Consider the following 21,180-nt stretch of genomic DNA (forward strand, 5'->3'; position numbering starts at 1 on the left):
AATAGCAGTCTTGAGCATCCATCAACACAAAGAATGTAAAGCCAACAACTTGAAAAATCATATGCTTTATGATGTTTATTGCAACATTATGCACAACATATAGGACATTAAAACAATCTATGTGCCTTCTGAAAGGGAATGACTGGGTTTAAAAGTCATGGTATAACCACACAATGGAATATAATTCAATCATAGGAAAATAAAATGTTGCTATTTACAGCAAAATGGGAGGATTTTGAAGGAATTCTTATAGCAAAGGAAATCAGAATGCCAAAGATACAATGGATTTTACACATGGATGAGTCAACAAAGCAAAATACTTATGAAAATTAGTGGATACTAGTAAATGATGTAAAGTTTCTGAGGTTATGAGGCAAGGGGAAAGGAGAAATAATAAAGAGGATATAAGGGATGGTGGTGAGGGGAAAGAAAAAGAAAATTAAAATATTGGGGGGGGAATCAGCAAACTAGGAATAGAGGGGAACTTCTTCCACCTGATAAAGAACATCATGAAAAGAAGCTACAGCTAATGAATGAAAACAAAGACCTAAGTAAGTGAGAGATAGGCCATATTCATAACTAGAAAGACTCAATGCTGTCAAGATGTCTGTTCTTTCCAAATCTCCAGATTCAATGCTGATACGAATCAAAATCCCAGCAAGTTATTTTGTGGATACAGATAAACAGATTCTACAGTTTTTGCAGAAAAGCAAAAGACCCAGACTAGCAAAAAAACAAACAAACAAAAAAAAAACACTGAAGGAGAACAAAGTTGGAGGACATACCCAACTTAAAGACTGATAAACTTGTAGTAAAAACAAGACAGTGTGGTACTGGTGAAAGGACAGACAAGCAGAACAACAGAACAAAATAGAGAATCCAGAAACAGACCCATATAAATATATTCTAAACTACTGATCTTTGACAAAGGAGTAAAGGCCATACAACGAAGAAAGATAATCTTTTCAACAAATGGCATTAGAACAAACTGGATAGGGCCTCCCCGGTGGCGCGGCGGTTGAGCGCTGGGTTGCGAAGCTGCCCGCGGCCTCTGCGGCGCCGGTTCGATCCCCAGCTGCTCCCAGGCCACTGGAGGAGGGTCCCACATGGCGCACAGACCTCTCCTGCCGCCCGCTGCTCCCCTCAGCAGTATACTTCGGTCCTTCTGCCTGCTCTGCTCCCCGCTCTGGCCCTGGTGAATTCTCTCACCCTCCCGCGCTTCTGACTATACCCAGTGCATGTACAAACAAACAAATAAATAAATAAATAAAAATACATGCCTCTTTAAAAAAAAAAATTATCTTTAAAAAAAAAAGAACAAACTGGATAACCACATGCAAAAGGATGTGTTTTAAAGAAAGAAAAGAAAGCCAAATGCTGGGGAAAAATACAGTGTCTTGCAAAAGATGTATATGATGAATGACTTATCCAAAAATATACAAAGCACTCCAAATTCAACAAGAAAATGACATCATTTTAAAACCTAAACAGACAGCTCACTGAAGAAGATACATACGGCAAATAAGCATATGAAAAGATGTTCAAAAACAGATGTCATTACTAAGTACAAATTAAAAGAATAAGATACTACTACACACCTAATAGAATGGCCAAAATTCAAAACTTGAGGACACCAAATTGGCAATGTGGAAATTTGAAAAGAATGTGGAAAATAGGAACTCTTATTCATTACTGACAAGACTGCAAAATGATATAATCACTTTGGGTGACAATTTTACTATTTCTTACAAATTCAAATATACATTTCCATGCAATCCAGCAATCACTCTCTTTGGTAAATACTCTAAAGAGTTAAATACTTATGTCCACACAAAAACCTTCTTTATAGCAGCTTTATAATTTCCAAAGCTTAGAAGCTATCAAGATGTCTTTCAATAGGTGAATGAGTGGTATATCCAGACCATAGCATCAGTACTAAAAAGAAATGAGCTGCAGGCTATGAAAAAATAGAAGAATTTTAAATATACATTACTAAGTAAAAAAAGCCACTCTGAAAAGACTACACACTGCATCCCAACTATGTGACATTCCAAAACAGGCAAGACTATAGAAACAGTAAGATTAGCAGTTTTTAGGGATTAAGGGGAGGGTGTTATGAGTAGGTGGAACAGAGGATTGTTAGCACAGAAAAACTATTCTGGATATTAGTATAATAGGGATATATGTCATTATATGTTTGTCCAAACCCATGGACTATACAACACCAAGAGTGAACTCTAACATATTAAACTATGGCCTTTGGGTAACAATGATGTGTTAATATAGGTTCATCAAATTTAACAAATGTACCACTCTGGTGCAGGATGCTGATAATGGAGGAGGCTATACACATGAGGGGACAGAGCAACATGAAAATCTGTATCTGCCTCTTAATTCTTCTGTGAACCTAAGAAAAAGTCTATTTAAAATGTGTGTGTGTGTGTGTGTGTGTGTATAAAATTAAGTCAAATAAAATCAGAATGTTTTATGACTTGAGTTTATATTGTTTGAATTCCTATTTTTAAAACTGTAAATTTCTTTTTTGCTTTCTTGAGCACTTAAGTATTGAGTGCATGGATAAATCCTTTATGTTTTCTGCAGTGCTTTTGGCTCTGGAGGCTTAAAGAAATATTATAAGAGAGGCAAATGACACACCATTTTGTCATCTGACAATTCAAAAACTCAGCTTAACGATCCATCACACAATACATTTTAATTTTTCTGATACACAAAAATGAACCATATAAACTTTGAGGATGGAAAGCAGAAATAATCAGTGGTCTTTTTCTAATGTGAAAAAAGACAACAAAAATCCCGTATCTCAATTGTTAGAGCATTGTTCATATAAAAGCAAACACACACACACACACACACACACACACACACAGAGTTTTAAATTACATTATATGTGAAAAATATATTGCTACTTTATAGAATCATTTTTCCATCTACACTAAGTTCTAAGCACCCTTCATCTGTACATACACTGTCTCACCACAGAAGGAATCTACTTTTGATTTTACATGCATCCCAAATGATTTTAATACAAAATCCTGAGAAATACTGGAGAGTTGATTTCTTTCCTATCATTGGTTACACATAAAGTTTAGATAATGACAGCATGGACTCCACACAGACTGTGTGAGTTTGAATCAGAGCTCTATTTCTTCCTTGCTCTGTGCTCTTGTGCACATAAGAGAGTCTATTAAATCTAATTTCCTCATTTGTAAAATGAGGATAACAATAGTGCCCACCTCACAGGTTCAGAGGATAAAGTGTAACAGTGCAAAAATTAGTAAACATTACACAATATAAAATGCTAGTTATTTATTACTGAACTGAACAAATTTTTTTTGATTAGACATTTTTGTATAACACATCATTGCTCATCACTAGATTGGTAAATAAAGAAGATATGATTACTCCTCTTTAAAAAATGACAGAATCAAATAATTTGCAACATAGTAACAGTTCAACATATTTAAGTAGAAAAATTTACTTTTAAGGTACAACTTGATAAAAAGAATAATAAAGCACTTACTGATATCTATCCTCTGTTCAACTGGCAAAGGACTGACTCGGCCAACAAGTTTTGAAAGACATGTTGCTGCAAGGAGTTGAGCATAGGATGTCTAGAAAGAATAATAAATTTTATTTATCACAAATGAAATTAAAATGATCTAATGCTATAAAGTAACTGTAATAGGAATTTTTTCTAAGCAATAATGGGAATGTTCCTGGTTTTCCAAACTGGCAGATTTCCAATGGATAAAATATAAATACAAACATAAATGCATATGAACATAAATCTCATAAGGGTTCAGTAATGGAGGAAGATGTAGGGAGTCTCCTCAAACAACAGGAAGCAGTTGAGGAAAAATCATGATTATAAGCAAGTTCAAATAAAATACTTTGCTCATGACTACATAATTCTGCATGTTTTTACCTCTGATTATCTCTTCAAATTCATCTACATCCACTCTTCATGATCCTCTTACCACAAGAGCCTTTCAGTTCCTTTCTATGACTTTCCCAGGCTGACCTCCTCATTCCTTCAGATCCATGTCTAACTGTATTCTCTCTAGCCATTAACTGTCTTAACTTACTAATGGACTCAGTTCTTCAAAATTCAGCTGAGTTAATCAGTACACTCCCAGCAATTTCTTGTAAAGATAGCCTTTCTTTCTTTTTTCCTCCAGGTAAGCAAACCAAGACCAACCTTTTTTTTTTTTTTTTTTTTTTTTGCAAGTCCTATGATTTATGAATGGTTTTACTATTGCAAACTATTGTAAACTGTTGAGAAAAAAAATCAAAAGAATATTTTGTGACACATGAAAATCAAAATTCAGTGTTGATAAAGTTTATTAGTACACAAGCCGCACTTAATATTGTCACTTAATATTGTGTAAGGCAGCTTTCATGCTATCACAACAGAGTTAAATAGGTAGACAGAGACCATATTGCCATTCATTGCCTCCTACTGCTGCTCAATGCACTATGAGTTGCAGGGATGGAGTTTTAATTTCATAGCCCCTAGAGTGCCATGGCTATTGCCATGACATGACACCTGACTTTTATTATTACCAGTGCATCAAGTCAAAACATGAAAAAATAAAAGTATACTTCAGATAGCTAACATTGAAGGCACAATGGAATGTGCATTACTGTGACGGAATTAGATGGAACAGAAGTGTGCTTTTTATGAAATGGCCCTATGGTTGTGCTATAAGAACACAATATATGTTGACAATGTTGACACTGCTGAAAATATTTCTAACTCACAAGAAATTAACAGAAAAGGTATCAGTTTCAAACAGAATAACTCATGACAGCAGAATTTCTTCACAAAAATAAAAACTAAGGTTGTAAACCAAAGTTAAGTTTCAAAGTAACTTGTCTGTTAGGCAAGCAAGAAAGACCACTTAAAACAGTAAGTTAATTAATACATCAGAGATAGTAAACTTCAGACTACTCGCTTTTTGGTAAGAATAATGCTCAGTTAGACATTAAAGTAACAGCAAAAATAATTCAAAATAAGACAAATAATTCCTGATGAACTGACAGATGTTACTAGAACTGTTAACACTGTTATGATATCATTTATTCTAGAAGTCACTGTAGAGTCTCAAGTGACTAGAGAATTAACCTCCATGAAGAGTCAGTGTGAAACTTATGGCCAGAGCATTTTCAAAATAGCTGGTAAAGCCTAATTCTGTGCAACCTGAAGTAGTATCTGCTATGATGTGTCACAAGTGTTGGTAAAAATATATGAAAGGGCTTATTAAAGAAATGTATAAAACTTGTAAAAAACCTGAAAGAGTCTTAAGCCTGTGGTTATTCAGCCTATTATTCATCATTAGTTACTTCGTATTACAATTTGAATCATCAGGTATTAATGAATCAGTGGTAGTAACAATGGACTTTACTTCATGGTAGGAATTTCTATCAGAAACAAGCTGTACAATCCTGATTTGACCACTCGATAGCTTAGTGGAAAAGGTTTATTGCAATTTTTTTATTTTTAGCTCAGGGCTAAGACTAAATTTTTTTTTGAATGAGAAGAACAAATCTGTATCACTACTGTTGAATATCAAATGCATATGGAAATAAGATTTGCTGCAAACTTGATGTCTTTCATGAATTCAACCTAAAGGTACAAACTTGCCTAAAGGGCAAAGCCATAATTTTAGTAACAACTGATATTATTTGAATCATAAGAAATATAAAAAATATATACTTCCCACACTATCAAAAGTTAAAACATGTGTGAGATTTCTACACTCAAACTACAGCATTGTTCAGACTTTAATGCAAATAAAAAAAGACATTTCCATGCTTCAAAATTCACTTAACTGAGCAACTGAGGAGCTTCTACCTAACCTTCAATTGGACATGATTAATCTGCAATGTAATAGCATTTTAAAAGGCAAATATGAGAAGTTTTAATAGAATCTTCAAATGCCTTCTAATTGATGAATATGCTTAATTAAATTTTTATGCTCATGGACTGATGTCAATATTTGGCAGTACCTATGTGAAAAGACAATTTCAAAGATGAAATATGTAAAATCACATTATGGATCACTATTAACATATGAACATTTGTAATCAATGTTGATAACAGGAAATACTAACTTTGCCCAAATAAGCAAAATGTTATTTCCAAAAGAAAAAGTCCATCCTTTTCATTAGTAGACCTGCACCACCAAAAAGAAAAAGAAAAGCTGCTTTCAATTACCATAGTTCAGTAAAAGTTTGTCAAAAGTTATTTTCTTTTCTTTTTATAGATATAAAATAATCTTGATTTTTCCTCTTGGCCCAAAAAGTCTAAAAATATTTACAATATGACCTGTTACTGAAAATGTTTGCCCACCTTGGCTCTAGATCATAGTCTTCTTACTGTAATGCTTTACTAAATCACTTCATTATTTATATATCTGTCTCCCCAACTCAATTTTAAGTTATTTTAAGGCACATACAAAAAGTAAGTAGTAGGTAGTGCAGCACCTGGTTTTATATTTAAGTGTCTGTAAAATGATCATGGAATGAATTGTTATGAACTTCTAGAAAGGAGGCAGGCAACAGGTAGTCAGCATTCCACTGAATCATTCCCTCATGTTTCAGAGTTAAGCAAAATGTGTGTCTCCCACTTAGATTTTTTTTAAAAAGCTGTTAGTCCACTTTCTAAAAATACGTAACTTTTGTCCACTGATATGAGAAACAAATAGGGCCCAAGAGTAATCAAAAAACTATTTCAATTCATCCCTATTCCACTTGGTGGGCTCTTCCCTAAATTTGCTTTCCAGGCTTTCCAATTCTATCCCTCATTAATCTCTCTGACAGCGAAATAAACTATAGTAAGAAGACCTAGCAGGAATCATTACTAACCTATACAAATTCATTAACACTGACATAAATCTACTAATCTTTCATGGTTAATCGCTATTAACAAATACTTACTGTTCCTTGTTCTAATAAAAGTTGACACTTGCTGAGACATTCTGGGCTGTCAATAAGTTCCAGGAGTGCTTTCTCAGCCTCTATTCTTTGTGTAAGATCAGTCCCTATGTACAGATGAGTACATAATACTTCCAATTCGGTCAAACTCTTAAGAAGAAAAAAAATTTTTAATTTTACTGAGCGGAAAAAAACAAGTAAATATATAAGTCATGGAAACAAGGGATACAAAATGCCTATTTCGATCAATTCAGTAAATGCTTATTGAACTTCCACTATTTACTAGAGGTCATAGTAGTGAACAAAACAGGCCTATCTCCTACCTCCAAATTATTTAATTATAAATTGACAGTTCTGTGGTGGAAAAATAAGAGTATATATAAAGAGGAAGACTTGCTTAACCCAAGGAATTAGAAAAAGCTTGCCTAAATGATAATTATGCGGACATGAAAGTGTAACCAGATTTAAAAAGGACTAGACAGCAGTTCCTGCAAAGAAATAGCATTTACAGAGCCCAGGAAAGAGCCTAATCATTTCAAGGTATTAAAAGCCCAGCACCATTGGTAAACAGACATCAAGGAAGAAATGCCAAATAAGGCCAGAGGAAAGGTGGGGGCAATGATCATGAGCAAGCTGCAGACACTATACCAATTTACATTCTTTCTCAAACTGTAAAAACGTCAATGCTTCTATCTACAAATAAATAATAATTATAAATGTATGCTTCTGAACTAATGATTTAAAGTGCTGCAAGCAAACTATGTCATGATTTTCAGGAATTAGGACTTGACCCCATGTTATTTCCAGCAGTGTAATAACTAGCTACCATGTTACAGGTTCCTATTTTACAGGCACAAAGAATAATTCATTCCGTTTATGAATATAATCTCATCTGAAGATATAAGACACATGGATACAGTTTGAAAGAACACAAAGCGAATGCAAATCTCCACAGATGGAAATCATTTTGTTAAAGCCATCTCACTAAAACAAATTACTTCCCTTAGAACTTGAATTAGTTATTTATTCTTTAGAGGAAAAATTAAAAAAAGGTACAGATTTCAATTTCAGGTAAGCATTTGAAAGTAATAGAATATTCTAAAGAAATACCACTTTTTGTCCTGTCTGGCCTAACTTTTTATGTGGCTGCCATAAAGCCACACTAGTACAAATACCTCCCTCCCTCCTCATGCCTACTGCTTTGCCTAATAGGAATACACAAGAAATACTAAGATGAGACCTCTCCATATCCTTTCATGCTTTCACTTTTCTTTGCTGGCTGTTTTAGATTCTCACTTCCCTATCCACATCAGAGCTCAACATCCCAGACTTGGGAATTTCCTGCTAGATGTGAAAATAAAAATACAAAAGAAAGGTTTCAAATAGATAAATTAGGATTAAAGACCACAAATGAACCACATTTTAAACATTTCCCCTACTTACACTGGTCCAAGACCTTAGAGTACTACTACTTACTGCTTATAATATTAAAGGCCATAGAAAATTTAAGGTTCATGAAAACATGTCAATTCCCTATTACAAAAATTAAAAAAAAAAAAAAAACACACCTTTTCCCCTCTCATGACTCTTGATCAACCCCAGAAGTCTTTTCTTTCACCTAATAAATCTGAAGGGCTGAATTTCGGCACTGATAATATATCTAAAATAATTTAATGATAAGCTGGTCCTGCTATCATGAATTCATCTAGATCAAAGAGTCTTTGAAGTAGAGTTTGAGTGCAAAAAGAACTAGGCCAGAAATAGTGACAAGGATCTGTTTAAAAACAAAATAACTAAAAATAGTGTCTGCCTCATGGTTTAGAGTGGGCCCTAAATCCAATGACTCATAAGAGAAAGGAGAGGGACATTTGAGATGCATATACACAGACACAAAAGGGGAAAGTCATGTGAAGACTGGCAGAAAATGGAATGATGCTTCTACAAGCCAAGGAATGCCAAGGATTGCCAGCAGTCATCAGGAGCTAGGAGGAAGCCATGGAATACTTTCTCCCTAAGGCCTCTTGAAGGAAACAACCCTGTTGTCACATTAGTTTCAGATTCTGGTGTCCAGAACTGTAAAAATCTATTTCTCTTATCTTTACCCACCCTGTACACAGCAAGTTCTTACAGGAGCCCTAGGAAACAAATATTAATCAATTCAATGGTGCTTAAATAAATCCATTTGGGAAGATTATGGAAAAGGTCTAGAAGTAGAATTTGCTAAACTACTAAGTAGTTTGTTTTGCTATACTGAGTTTAAAAAAAAACAAAGACAAGTATGGAATATAAATAGTATTTGTTTAAGTCAACAATGTTACCAATTACTCCTTTTGCCCCAATGATATTTTAAATTATTACCAAATGGAAGGTGGTGCAAGATAAAAAGAGAAATATTTTAACTTTCTCTGATGAAATACTGGAACAAGGGCACAAGTCAAGTTATTCTTTCACTATGATGATAACAATTATACACATGCCTAGCATACTACATTATTTTAGAGAAAAGGATACAACCACAAATATTCTTACCCTGGTAGATTACCTAAATATTTAAGAGTTAAATTCACAATGTGGTGACTGCAGACTGACCAAGCAACCTTATGATTAGTATTTGACTTTCCAGAGAATCTGCTTATGGAGAAAAGCTTTATTTTTCACAATAAATTAATAAATTTGCATCTTAGTTTTCTACAGTGATGTTTGAGCATATGGTTAACATGAGACTGCCTTAGAGAAATGGGTCACTTCTAATTTTGTGACAAATCAGACTTATTAATAAAGCTTCTGCAAGGTCTAACATTAGAAGCTCTAACAAATAACTAATAGGTATAACAAGGAGTACTGGACATCACCTAGCTCCCACAGAGTAACTATCAAATATAAGCAGACAGTACCCGATTTCCATCCCCTAGGAGACAATGACATCATTCTGCCTACTGTCTAAATAAAGACCTTCCAAGTTACTCTGGACTCATTTCTGGTCTTTGCACGTGCCATGCTCCAATCCATAGATGATGTGACTTCCTTCTATAATGTAATTCCCACATATACATTATCAACAGTAATTCCCAGAAAGGAGATCAGTAGTTTCTCGCTGGGGAGGGACAGAAGAGAAGGAGATAGGGAAGCACTAAAGAAGCAGCATAAAGAAACTTTGGGGAATGGTAAGATACTTCATTATTTTGTTTACAGGGATGGTTTCATGGGTATAAACATATGTCACAATTCATCAACTGCACAGTTTCAATAGATGTAACTTATTGTGTCAAATTATACCTCAATAGAGAAGGAAAAAGAGTGAAGGCTTTGGTTCTAAGGGGGGAAAATTTCTTAATAATAAAAAAAAAAAGATGAACCAAAAAAGATCTACTCCACCTTTGAATTTAAAACTTTCCATTTTCCATTTACTTCTCTATATATTTCCAGCCTCCTGGAGTGAAGCTTCTTGATTACCATTAATAGAAAATAACTTCATCTTGGAATTACTTGATTCCCACAAACTCTCCTACTTCCTCTCTTTACTTACCTTTTCCTGAGCATACCTGAAGGCTTATTCCTTGGTTTCTCAGAACTCTTTCTTCTATAATGAACTGGATTGTATTTGCTTAAGTGTTTACAAAAGTATTTTCATTTTATTTTTTAAACCACTCCTAAAAAGTAAACTTCTGAAAAGTACACCCATTTTACAGACAAAAACAGAAAAAAAACAACTAAGGCTGAGAGACCAGATATATAAGCTGTTCAAGACGGAACAAAGAGTAAATGGCCCAGGAACATGTCTCCTGTCCCCCTGTCATTCTGTCAACCTTTACTTGAGTCACCAGTTATCTATAGATGATGCCTTAGCCCATACTGTCAACTCTGTAGTTTACCATCTTTATATTTGTCTACAAAAGTCTTCCTTCTGGAAATCCAGAAAAAAATTGTAAAAAAAAAAATTCCAAAATGTCAGAAACTGGATTGAACACCTTTCCATGTCATGCGTCCCCTTGGTTTTCAGTTGTCTCTGAGGTCTAGACCAGAATCTAGAGTTACAATACCAATGTTATCATTAACTGTGCCCCTTAGTTCCTACTGCATAGTATGGGTCAATCCAAAAAAAAAATCTAGCCTTTGCCCTCACTTCCGGGAGGTTATCTATTTCATACCTAGCAGTATTTTGGCTCAGGGCAAGGGAATGGCCACACCAGAAACAACCACATGTTTTTGGGTGGGGACTCTGGATCCCATGTATCAATCCAAGAGAAAGTCTAAGATTAATTACATGGGTAATTAATCAGTCAATCATGCCTACTTAATGAAGCCCCAATAAAAACTCCAGAAATTGAAGCTTGAACAAGCTTCCCTGATTTGCAATTCTCAAACTGCCATGTATATGTTGGGAAAGTAACATGTCCAAGGACAACAAAAGCTGTGTTTTAGGATCCTCCAGATTCTGCCCTGTGCACCTCTTAATCAGTTTGAACTTTTGTAATTCCCTGGTAATAAACTGCAATCGTGAGTATGATAGCTTTCAATGAATTCTGGAGGTTCTTCTCATAAACTACCATACCTGAGGGTGATTTTAGAAACCTCCAAACATGCAGCTGATGTTAGAAATGAGGGCTGTCTTGTGAGCTGTGTCCTCAAGGCTGGCAATCTCTGGCTAATTCCAGGCACATACAATCCTACTAATTCTTTTCAAATAAAAACTCACCACCTCCATCTGATATTCATAAACAGTAAAGCAGTTAAACAGTATTTTCCAACTGTCGCCTCTAATGTCCTAATTTTCTTTAGGGGACGCTTTGGGAATGAGAGCAAAAGTTTTGGAATATGCCACTTACATGTTAAGTGACCTCAAGCAAATAATTTAGTCTTTCAAAACTAAAGTGGTAAATGTCCACTTCCCAAAATAATTGTGAAGATATTAGGATAGAAAAAATAAGTGAGCTCAATCAGTGCCTGGCACAGAGATCCACAATATATTTTGAGGAACTAATCACTTCAGTTTCTGAAAATAAGAAAATACAACAGTAATCTGTTGTCTCCTGTTCAAGTCCATACTTTTGGGATGATTTTTCCCAAATCCCTCTTCATCCTGCTACTGTATTGTTCAAATATAATAGTTCACAATCACATCTAGATCAAATCAGGTAGGATGGATGGGTATCAATAAGCATGGCTATAGTCCCAGCTTCTGGAACAATTTGAGAGCAAAAACAGATCAACTAATTGGAGCCTCCAAATTCTTAACATTATCACTTGATTGTAATCAAGGTCCCTCTGTTCCATCTAACGTGCCTTCAGCTTACTTGTTGCCAGCTCCACATCCTTCCACACTGTGCCCATATCCCCCAATCTGAACTGTCTCCTCCCAGATAACCCAGATTCATTACTTTGAGACAGAGTACCCTAACTCACAAGTTCCTAACCAGAATGCATGAACCCTGAGTTGTTTATAAGTATGAAAGGGATATTGGTCCCATGCCCTCCAGGCAGCCACAATTTTGGCAGTGAGCAGTGTATGTTAATAAGCCCCAAAGCTACCATTTTTTTGTGTATGTCATTATGTGAAAAAGATTGTGGAACAGTACCCTCAGCGCACTTTACAAAAATATGCTTCTTTGTTCATCATCTTGATGACATATTCTTACTAATTACCTAGCTGGGGAGCTGAAAGTATGACACAGGTATGAAGGAATATGGAATTATGAGTTATTAGGCCTGCTCTAATTCTGTAACCTTGGGCAAGTCACAATTTTTATATCACTCAGGGTTTTCAGGAATAAATGTAGATATGCACATATATGCACACCTCTCAAGTTAGTTGTGTGGCTGATACTCTACAATGATCACTTGAAAATTCAAACTGCTAAGTACTGGTTTTCACTATTAATAAATGCTCCTAGTGTTAACTGGATGACATTATGATCCCATTTGCTGAAAAGAATTCAAATTGAGTTTAGTTTTTTTTTTTTTTTTTGCCCTGCCGCCAATATTGCCTGATGTTTTATGCCCAACTCCTTTGTTAAGCTGTCTGCAGATGCTATGAAATACAATCTCAGGAACCCAATATGGGTAGTTTTTTTCAGTAGCAGTTGATTTTTCCATCACTCTACTTAAGTATAACTTTACCTATGTTTTAATGTTATGCACCATCTTCCCACATCAGAAAACATTTCTAAGTTCCACCACGGTTTTTAAATTACTCCCATGATTTATAGCTGAATTATGAACATCTGATAAACTATTCATATACAATCCCTAAATCTTGCCTATAGAATCTTCCTGTGAAAATTTCCCAGAGGGCACACTTACTACTGGGAATAAATAACATTATTTTGACCTGGAGACCTCAGAAAAGGCAAGGAGTCAAAAGGTAATGTGTGGGGCTCACTACCCCCTCATCTATAACATGTTAGAGTTGTCAATTACCTGACAGGGGAGTAACTGGTTGTAAGAACCCTTTGAAAGAATCAATTAATAAGGAATGAATAAGTTTGATGGCAGTGGGTCCAAAGAAGTCTACAAAGGAAATGAGACATTTTAACAGTATCACTATATGAAGAAACTGGCTACCCCAAGTCATTTCCTCCTCTGCCTCCTTCCCTTTTATAGGAACCCTATGCTCCAGCTAGAGAAAACTTCCTGCAGTGTGCACGATCTTCCACAATTCTTTGCCTTGCCTCAAAATCCTCTGCATCTGAACCCTTCCCTCCCTCTTACCGGGCCAACCTCCACACTTCTTTCAAGACCCACTAAACTCCAAGTCCCCTGAATATACAAATCATAAAGTTTTGCTACAGCTGCATCTTCAGTGACCAGCTGAGTAGGAACTCGATAAACTAAGTAGACGAATTAAAGCTCCAAGCAGCTTACAGTATCTCACTGAGAAGCCTAGTTCTGCCTCACACCTTCCCAACACACACATACACACACAGGCACGCAAGAAGGTAGATGCCCCTTTCCAATGTCCCCGTAATATCCCGCCATTAATTCTCTTATATCGTTTTTCACATGTACTGTAATTACCTGTGAATCCGACAAGGGCCTGGATAGTAAAACGAGGTAATCCTTTATCCCAGAACTTTGCACAGTACTTGAGACACAGTGGGGGTGGGGATGGGAGGTCGGGGGACTCAGGGGGCTCCATACATTTTTGTTTAAAGACTCCAGGCACATGCCAGTGCGGCCCAAGAATAAGCAAATGAGCCTTCCCCCTCCAGCCGGCGTCCCATCCTCATCGCCTCCACGATCCTCGCGCGCGCCGGGCCCCCTTCTCCCGCTCCAATGGGGCTGCTGCCGAGCCTCCAGCGCAACTCCCCACAGACACAGCCCCAGCCGCTCCGGCCACTTAAAGTCCAATCGCTGCCGCCCACCCCCCGGCGGCTCCAGCCCCCTCGAGCTGCGTCCCAATTGCGCGGCGGCTGCAAGGCTGGTGCCGCGGGCCGGATCCCACCTGCCCGGGCGTCGTCCGAGCAGCCCAACGCGCCGGGATCCCGCGCCGAGGAGGGCGGACGCCCGCCCCGCACCGCTCAGCATCCGCCGCCCGGGAGGGCCGCGCTCCCGGCCCGGCCCAGACCCCAACCAGCCGCCGCCCGCCCCGCACTCCCGCCGCGGTGCCAGCCGCTCCGCCCTCCGCCCCGGCGGCCGGGGTGGGCAGCCCAGGCCAGCGCCCCCGGCCCCCGACCCCGGCGGGCACAGAGTCCGGGGCTCTGGAGCGCCGCCCCGCGATCCCGCGGCCTCCGCCGCCATCCTCGGCCCTCGGCCTCCAGACCCCCGCGCCCGTCGCGTCCCCGGGGCGGCGGAGCGGGGACCCGCGGCGCAGGGCGCACTGACCTGGAAGTGCAGCGCCATCTTCCCGGGAGGCGGCGCCGGCCGGCCGCCCCGAGCGCCCGAGGGGAGGGAGCGGAGGCGGGCGCCGTGGAAGCCCCAGCCGCCCGCGGGGTCCCTGTGCCGCTGGCTCGCACGTCCCCAGGGCCGCGCAGCCTCCACATTCGAAGCCCTGGACGGGGCGGGGCCTGGCGGACGGGGCGGGGCCACGGAGGCTGCGCGTGCGGGGTGGGCCCGTGCCGGGTCGCACCTGGCGGGTCAGGAATCTCAACGGCCCGCCCGCGAGGTTAACCGCTGCTGCTTCGGTGAGGTACGACGTCTGACGTCTGCGCGTCCACGCAACCCCCGTCCAACTGTCATTCTTGACCTCTGACTCTTGACTCAGAGATTCTCTTGACCCGTAACTGAGGTAGCACAATTCATTGCGCATAACTTCTGACTCCCGCAGCTCCACAAAATTTTTTATCCCCTAACATCCGCAGGCCATGACACAGTCAGCCATAACCTGTCACTCCTGCTGGCCAATTGCCTTTGACCTTTTACTCACAGAACCCAGCTTTCCTTTATGTTTTACCTTATTTTGGTTAAAATTAAACTGACAGTGTCTGCATAACGTTAGGTTGTAAAATTGCACCCTATTCTTTTCTGTATTTTATTTAATATGAATTTGTCATTTATACTAAATGATTCCATTGGAATGAGAATTTGAGAAGACGTAGGTCAAAGTCTTTCTGTGCTCTTACCATCTTACTAAAGTTTGACACTCCCATTTGGGCTCTTTGTACTTTAGTGTGAAAATACTAAATTTTAATACTTCTGTGATTCAGATTTACTAGCTACAGATTCTCTGAAATTTTGGTAGCATGAAGGCTAGTTTTGCTGGGTATAGAATTGGCTTTTAAAAATATTTTGGGCATTACAACATTTTTCTCCCTTCATTATGGGGTGCTTTTGTTTCTGTTAAGAAGTTAGCCATCAGGGCCTCCCCGGTGGTGTAGCGGTTGAGCACTGGGCTGCAAAGCTGCCCGAAGCTGCCCACAGCCTCTGCAGCGCCGGTTCGATCCCCGGACACCAGCGTGGGTCCCACGTGGCACGGCAGACCTCTCCTGCCATGCCCACTGCTCCCCTCAGCAGTGTGTTTCGTCAGTCTGCCTGTTCTGTTCCCCGCTCTGACTCTGGTGAATTCTCCCACCCTCCTGCACTTCTGATGTACCCAGTACTTGTATAAATAAATAAATCTTTAAAAAATAAAAAAGTAAGCCATCAATCTAATTGTTGCTCCTTTGAACGTTATATGTTTTCTTCTCTAACCCCTGGATGTTTTATGTCTTTTCTTTCTTTTTTATCTTCAACAGTTTGATTATAATGTAAGCCTGTGTGTGTGTGTGTGTGTGTGTTTGCACACATGTGTACATCGGTCTCTGTTACTCTGTTACCCTGCTTGAGATTCATAAGCTTATTTTATATAAAATTTATTTTTCAGTAGTATGTGAAATTTCTTAGCCATTTTTCTTTCACTTGTCTTTTTTCCCTTCTCTTGCTTTTATCTTTCTGCAACTACAATTGCATGTATGTTAGATCATTTTACAATATTCCATATAGCTCTTACACTCTTTTCAGCATTTTTTGTATTTTTTCTCTTTGTGCTTGACTGGATTTTTTTTTCTACTGTTGCTCATTCAGTAGGAACTCTGTTCTCTATATCTGAGTTAGTGTACAAGCCTTCTATTGAATTCTTTAATTTGGTTATAATATTTTCAGAAACAGAATTTTCATTTGACCCCTCTTTTCTGTTCCTTAAGCTATACGGAGACTTTGGTGGAAAAAAAAATTCTTTTGAGGTAACATTGGTTTATGTCCCTTTTTCTCCACATAGTCACTGCACTTGTTTTTGGTCTCTGTGACCAGTCTCACAGGTGTGAGGTGTTATCTCATAGTGGTTTTGATTTGCATTTATTTGATATCAGCCCCTTGCCAGATTATTTTCTCCCACTGAGCTGGGTGTCTTTTTTTTTTTTTTTTTTTTGTCTTAGTGATGATTTCTTTTACTGTACAGAAGCTTGTTTAGTTTGATGTGTTTCCAATCGTTTATATTCTCTTTGGTTTCACTTGCTGTTAGAGACATATCCACAAAGACATCTTTGAAGCCTATGTTGTGGAGTATTTTGCTTATGTTATTTTCTATATATTTTATGATTTCAGATCTTACATCTAAGTAGTTTATTCATTTTTAGTTGTTTTTTTGTTTATGGTGTGAGGTAATGGTCTAGTTTAATTCTTTCGCATGCAACTGTCTAGTTTTCCCAACACCATTTATTGAAAAGTCTTTTCTTGCTCCATTGTATATTCATGGCACCTTTGTCATAGATTAACTAACCATATAGGTGTAGGTTTATTTTTAGGCTCTCAGTTCTATTCCATTGTCCTACTCTGTTTTTATTCTGGCATCATACAGTTTTGCTTATTATAGTTTTGTAGTATAGTTTGAAGTCTGCATGTCAGTATTACTTTGGCTATTTGGGGGCTTTTGTGTTTCCATATGAATTTCAGTAATGTTTGTTCTATTTCTTTGGAGAATGACATTGGAACTTTGGGGTGGATGACCATTTTGAGCATGTTAATTCTTCCAATGCATGATCAGGGAACATCTTTCCATTTCTTTGTGTCTTCTTCTATTTCTTTTAAGTGTTTTGTAGTTATCTTCGCATAGGCTCTTCACTTCCTTTGTTAAGTTCACGTCTAAGTATTTAATTTTGGTGGTTGGAATTGAAATGAGATTGTTTTCTGAATTTCTTCCTTTTCTGGCTCATTGTTTGCATAAAGGAAAGCAACTGATTTTTGTGTGTTGATTTTGTAACCTGACACTTTGCTGAACTGATTTATTGTTTTAATTAGTTTTTCAGTAGAGTTTTTAGGGTTCTATATCATCTGCAAATGATAGTTTTACTTATTTCCCAATTTGGATTCCTTTTATATCCTTTTCTTGCCTATTGCTTAGCTAGGAATTCCAATACTATGTTGAGTAATGGTGAAAGTGGACACCCTGTCTTGTACCAGTTTTCAATGAAAAAACTCAGTTTTTCACCATTGAGAATGATGTTAGCTGTGGGTTTGTCATATATGGCTTTTATTATGTCCAAATATATTTAATTTATTATGTTGACATAATATTAATTTAGTTTTTTGAGACTTTTCATGAATGGATGTTGACTTTTATTGAATGCTTTCTTTGCATCTATTGATATGATAATTGTCTTTCCTTTTATTGAAGTGATGAATTATATTGAATGATTTTCAGATGTTGAATCATCCTTGTATCCTTGGTATAAAGTCCACTTGGTCGTGGTGTATAATCCTTTTAACACATTGCTGCATTAAGTTTGCTAAGATTTTATGGAGGCTTTTTACATCTGTGTTCATTAGGGAAATGGGTCTATAGTTTTCTTTATGTGTGTGTTTTCTTTTTTGGTTTGGTATTATAGTAATATTGGCCTCATAAAATATGCTTGGAAATACCCCCTCTTTCTCAATTTTTTGAAAGACTTGAATTTTTTGAAAGAAGGATAGGTATTAGCTCATCTTTGAAGGTTTGGTAGAACTTACTTTTGAAGATATCTTGTCCTACACTTGATTTTGGGGGAGAGTTTGATTACTGTTTCAGTTCCCTTGCTGTGATTGCTCTATTCAGGTTTTCTTCTCTATTCAGTCTTGATTTGTTGTATAATTCTAAGAATGTGTCCATCATTTCTAGGTTATTGAGCTTAAGAGCACACAAATGTTCATGTTAATCTCTTATTGCCCTCTGAATTTCTATGATGTTTGTTGTTACTTCTCTTTCATTTCTGATCCTTTTTAGTTGTAATTCCTCCATTTTCTTTGTCAGTCTAGCTAGAGGTTTGTCCATTTTATTTATTTTTTTCTCAACGAACCCGTTTTTGGTTTCATTAATTTTTGGACTTTTTTTGTTTGTTTCATTTATTTCTGCTCTAATTTTTATTATTTCCCTTCTTCTACTGGCATTTGGTTTTGTTTGTTGTTGTTTTCCTAGTTACTTGATATGAGAAATAAGGTTATTTATTTGAGCTTCCTTGTTTTTTGATGTGGGCTGTATTGCTATATACTTCCCTCTTAATACTGATTTTGCTGTGTCCCATAACTTCTGGAAGGTTGTGTGCTGACTTTCATTTGTCTTGTGATATTTTCCTAATTCTTCTTTGATTTCCTCACTCATCCAGTAGTCTTAACAATAGTGTGTTGTTCAGTCTCCACATGTTGGAGGTTTTTTTCTACTTTATATTTGTAGTTGATTTCTAATTTTAGAAAAGAAAATCTTGTCAGAAAAAATGCTTGTTGTGATTTCTGTCTACATGAATTTGTTGATACTTACCTTATGATCCAGTATGTGGTCAATCCTGGAGAATGTCCCATATGCACTTGAGGTAAATTCAGGTTTTGGAGGGGGTGCAGTGCCTTATATATGTCCATTAAGCCCATGTGATCAAATTCTTTGTTTAAGGCTATTGTGTCCTTATTTATTTTCTGGCTAGTTGATCTGTCCAACTAGTGACAATGTGGATTGAAGTCCCCCACCATGAATGTATCTCTCCCAATGTCTGCTTTGTTTGGTAAATATACATTGATGGATGTTAATGTCTTCCAGATGTATTGTTTTTTCCTTTAATCATTACATGGTGTCTATCCCTACCTCTTGTTACCTTTTTAAATTGGAAATCTATTTTATTTTATATAAATATAGCTGCCTGTGCCTTCCATCAAGGTCCCATTAGCTTGAGGCATTGTGTGCTTGCCTTTTGTCTGAGCCCATGTTAATCTCTTAGCTCAGGTGTGTTTCCTGGAGACAGCAAAAAGTTGGATTTTGTTTCCTAATGCAGCCAGATACTCTGTTCCTTTTGATTGGTGTAGTCAGTTAATTTATATTTAGAGTAATTATTGATATATGAAAATCTGCTGTTGCCATTTTGTCTTAATTTTGGGGTTCTATTTCCTTGTTCACTTCTTTGTATGTGTTTTTCTCTTTGGTTTAGATACAAGAGCTCCTTTTAGTATTTCTTGGAAGAGGAGGTCTAGTGTTTGCAAACTCTTTCAGCTTCTGTTTTGTTTATTTTTCCTTCATATCTGAAGGAGAGACTTGCAGTAGATAGAGTATTCTTGGCTGGCAGTTTTTACCTTTAAGTATTTTGATCATGTCATTCCATTCTGTCCTTGTCTATAGTGTTTCCTCAGAGACTGCTAGTATTAGCCTGATTGGGGTTTATCTGCTTCTTTCCCCTAGCCAACTTCAACATTCTTCCTTCGTCTTGAATGCTTAGAAATTTCACTGGTATGTCTCAGGGAGGTCACCAGGTCCACACTGATGTTGACTGAACAGCCAACAGGGGTGGTTCTGCACTCACAGCTGCTCAGGGAGTTCCCTGGGCCATTGCCAGTGTCTGCTAAGGTCTGTCCCTGGATCCTCCCACTGGACCTAATCAAGTCTGTGAAGGTTTGCTGTGCATGGGCTTTCCCAGTTCCATTCTACTGCTTTGTGGGCCTGCTGGGTAAGTCCCTCCTCCCCCACATAATTGGGCTACTTATTTGATCTGTTCCTTTGCTAGTGTTCCTCTCCTTTTAATGTTATTTGTGGCACGTGCAGCAGTTGTCTGTTTTTTGGCTTTGTTCTGCTGCAGTCTAGTTGTGAGCATGTGGTGGAGATAAGCCAAGCATTTTACTCTGCTGCCATCTTGCCAAAAAGACAAATCCTGTTTTGTGTTTCCTGCCTGTGACATTTAACACTTCTTTGGCTTTCTGGACAATTTTCAGTCCCAACGTAAAAGTTTTTTTTTTTTTAATATCTCTTTAGGTTGTGTCAAGAACTACCGTATAAATTATAGTCTGGCACCTTTTTGGAGACTTCCTTCATTGCTCATCCTGGATCTCATCAGTGTCCTAGTCTCTGATGATTTTTTTTTCTCTTTCCTCTCTTTTAAATTATATAATTTAAAGCCCCTGGATGGTCATTTCAATATCAAAATGACCTGTGGTTCCTTCTGGTTTTTTTTGTTTGTTTGTTTGGCATTTAGTTCTCTTGTTTAAAGCAAACTTCATAATATCTTTTTGAATGCTAGACACTGTTGAAGAAAAATTGTACAGGTTCTGGATGACATCAGCCTTTGCAAACGAGGGTTAAGTTTTCTTATAGCAGTAAGCATATAGACTATCATTGTATCACCTCAGTTCTATCGAGGCTTAGTTTAGGCTTTTAAATTCAATTTTATTTCAATTTTGCCCTATTCCTGGGTCATTGTCCTTACTAGATTTTAAAACTAAAAGCCCGGAAGCCCCTCCATCTTGTGGGGCTTCAACTCTGATCCCTGCCTTCTCAATTGTAGGGGCAGGACAGGCCACAGT

The 21,180-nt window shown here is 37.8% G+C and overlaps 1 protein-coding gene across 1 annotated transcript in view; it reads right to left on the reverse strand.

The window, feature by feature from the left end:
- Positions 1-7,826, reverse strand: part of RANBP17 (RAN binding protein 17) — a gene marked incomplete at both ends in the record, with an annotated part of 302,743 nt that extends 294,917 nt beyond the window's left edge. The window contains 3 exons of the mRNA XM_084242318.1: positions 3,542-3,632; positions 6,961-7,105; positions 7,807-7,826. Coding sequence (XP_084098444.1) covers positions 3,542-3,632; positions 6,961-7,105; positions 7,807-7,826 — 256 coding nt within the window. The remainder of the gene's footprint in view (positions 1-3,541; positions 3,633-6,960; positions 7,106-7,806) is intronic.
- Between the last annotated feature and the right edge of the window lie 13,354 nt (positions 7,827-21,180).

This window comes from Talpa europaea (genome assembly GCF_964194135.1).
Source record: "Talpa europaea genome assembly, chromosome: 9".
Taxonomy (NCBI): Eukaryota; Metazoa; Chordata; class Mammalia; order Eulipotyphla; family Talpidae; genus Talpa; species Talpa europaea.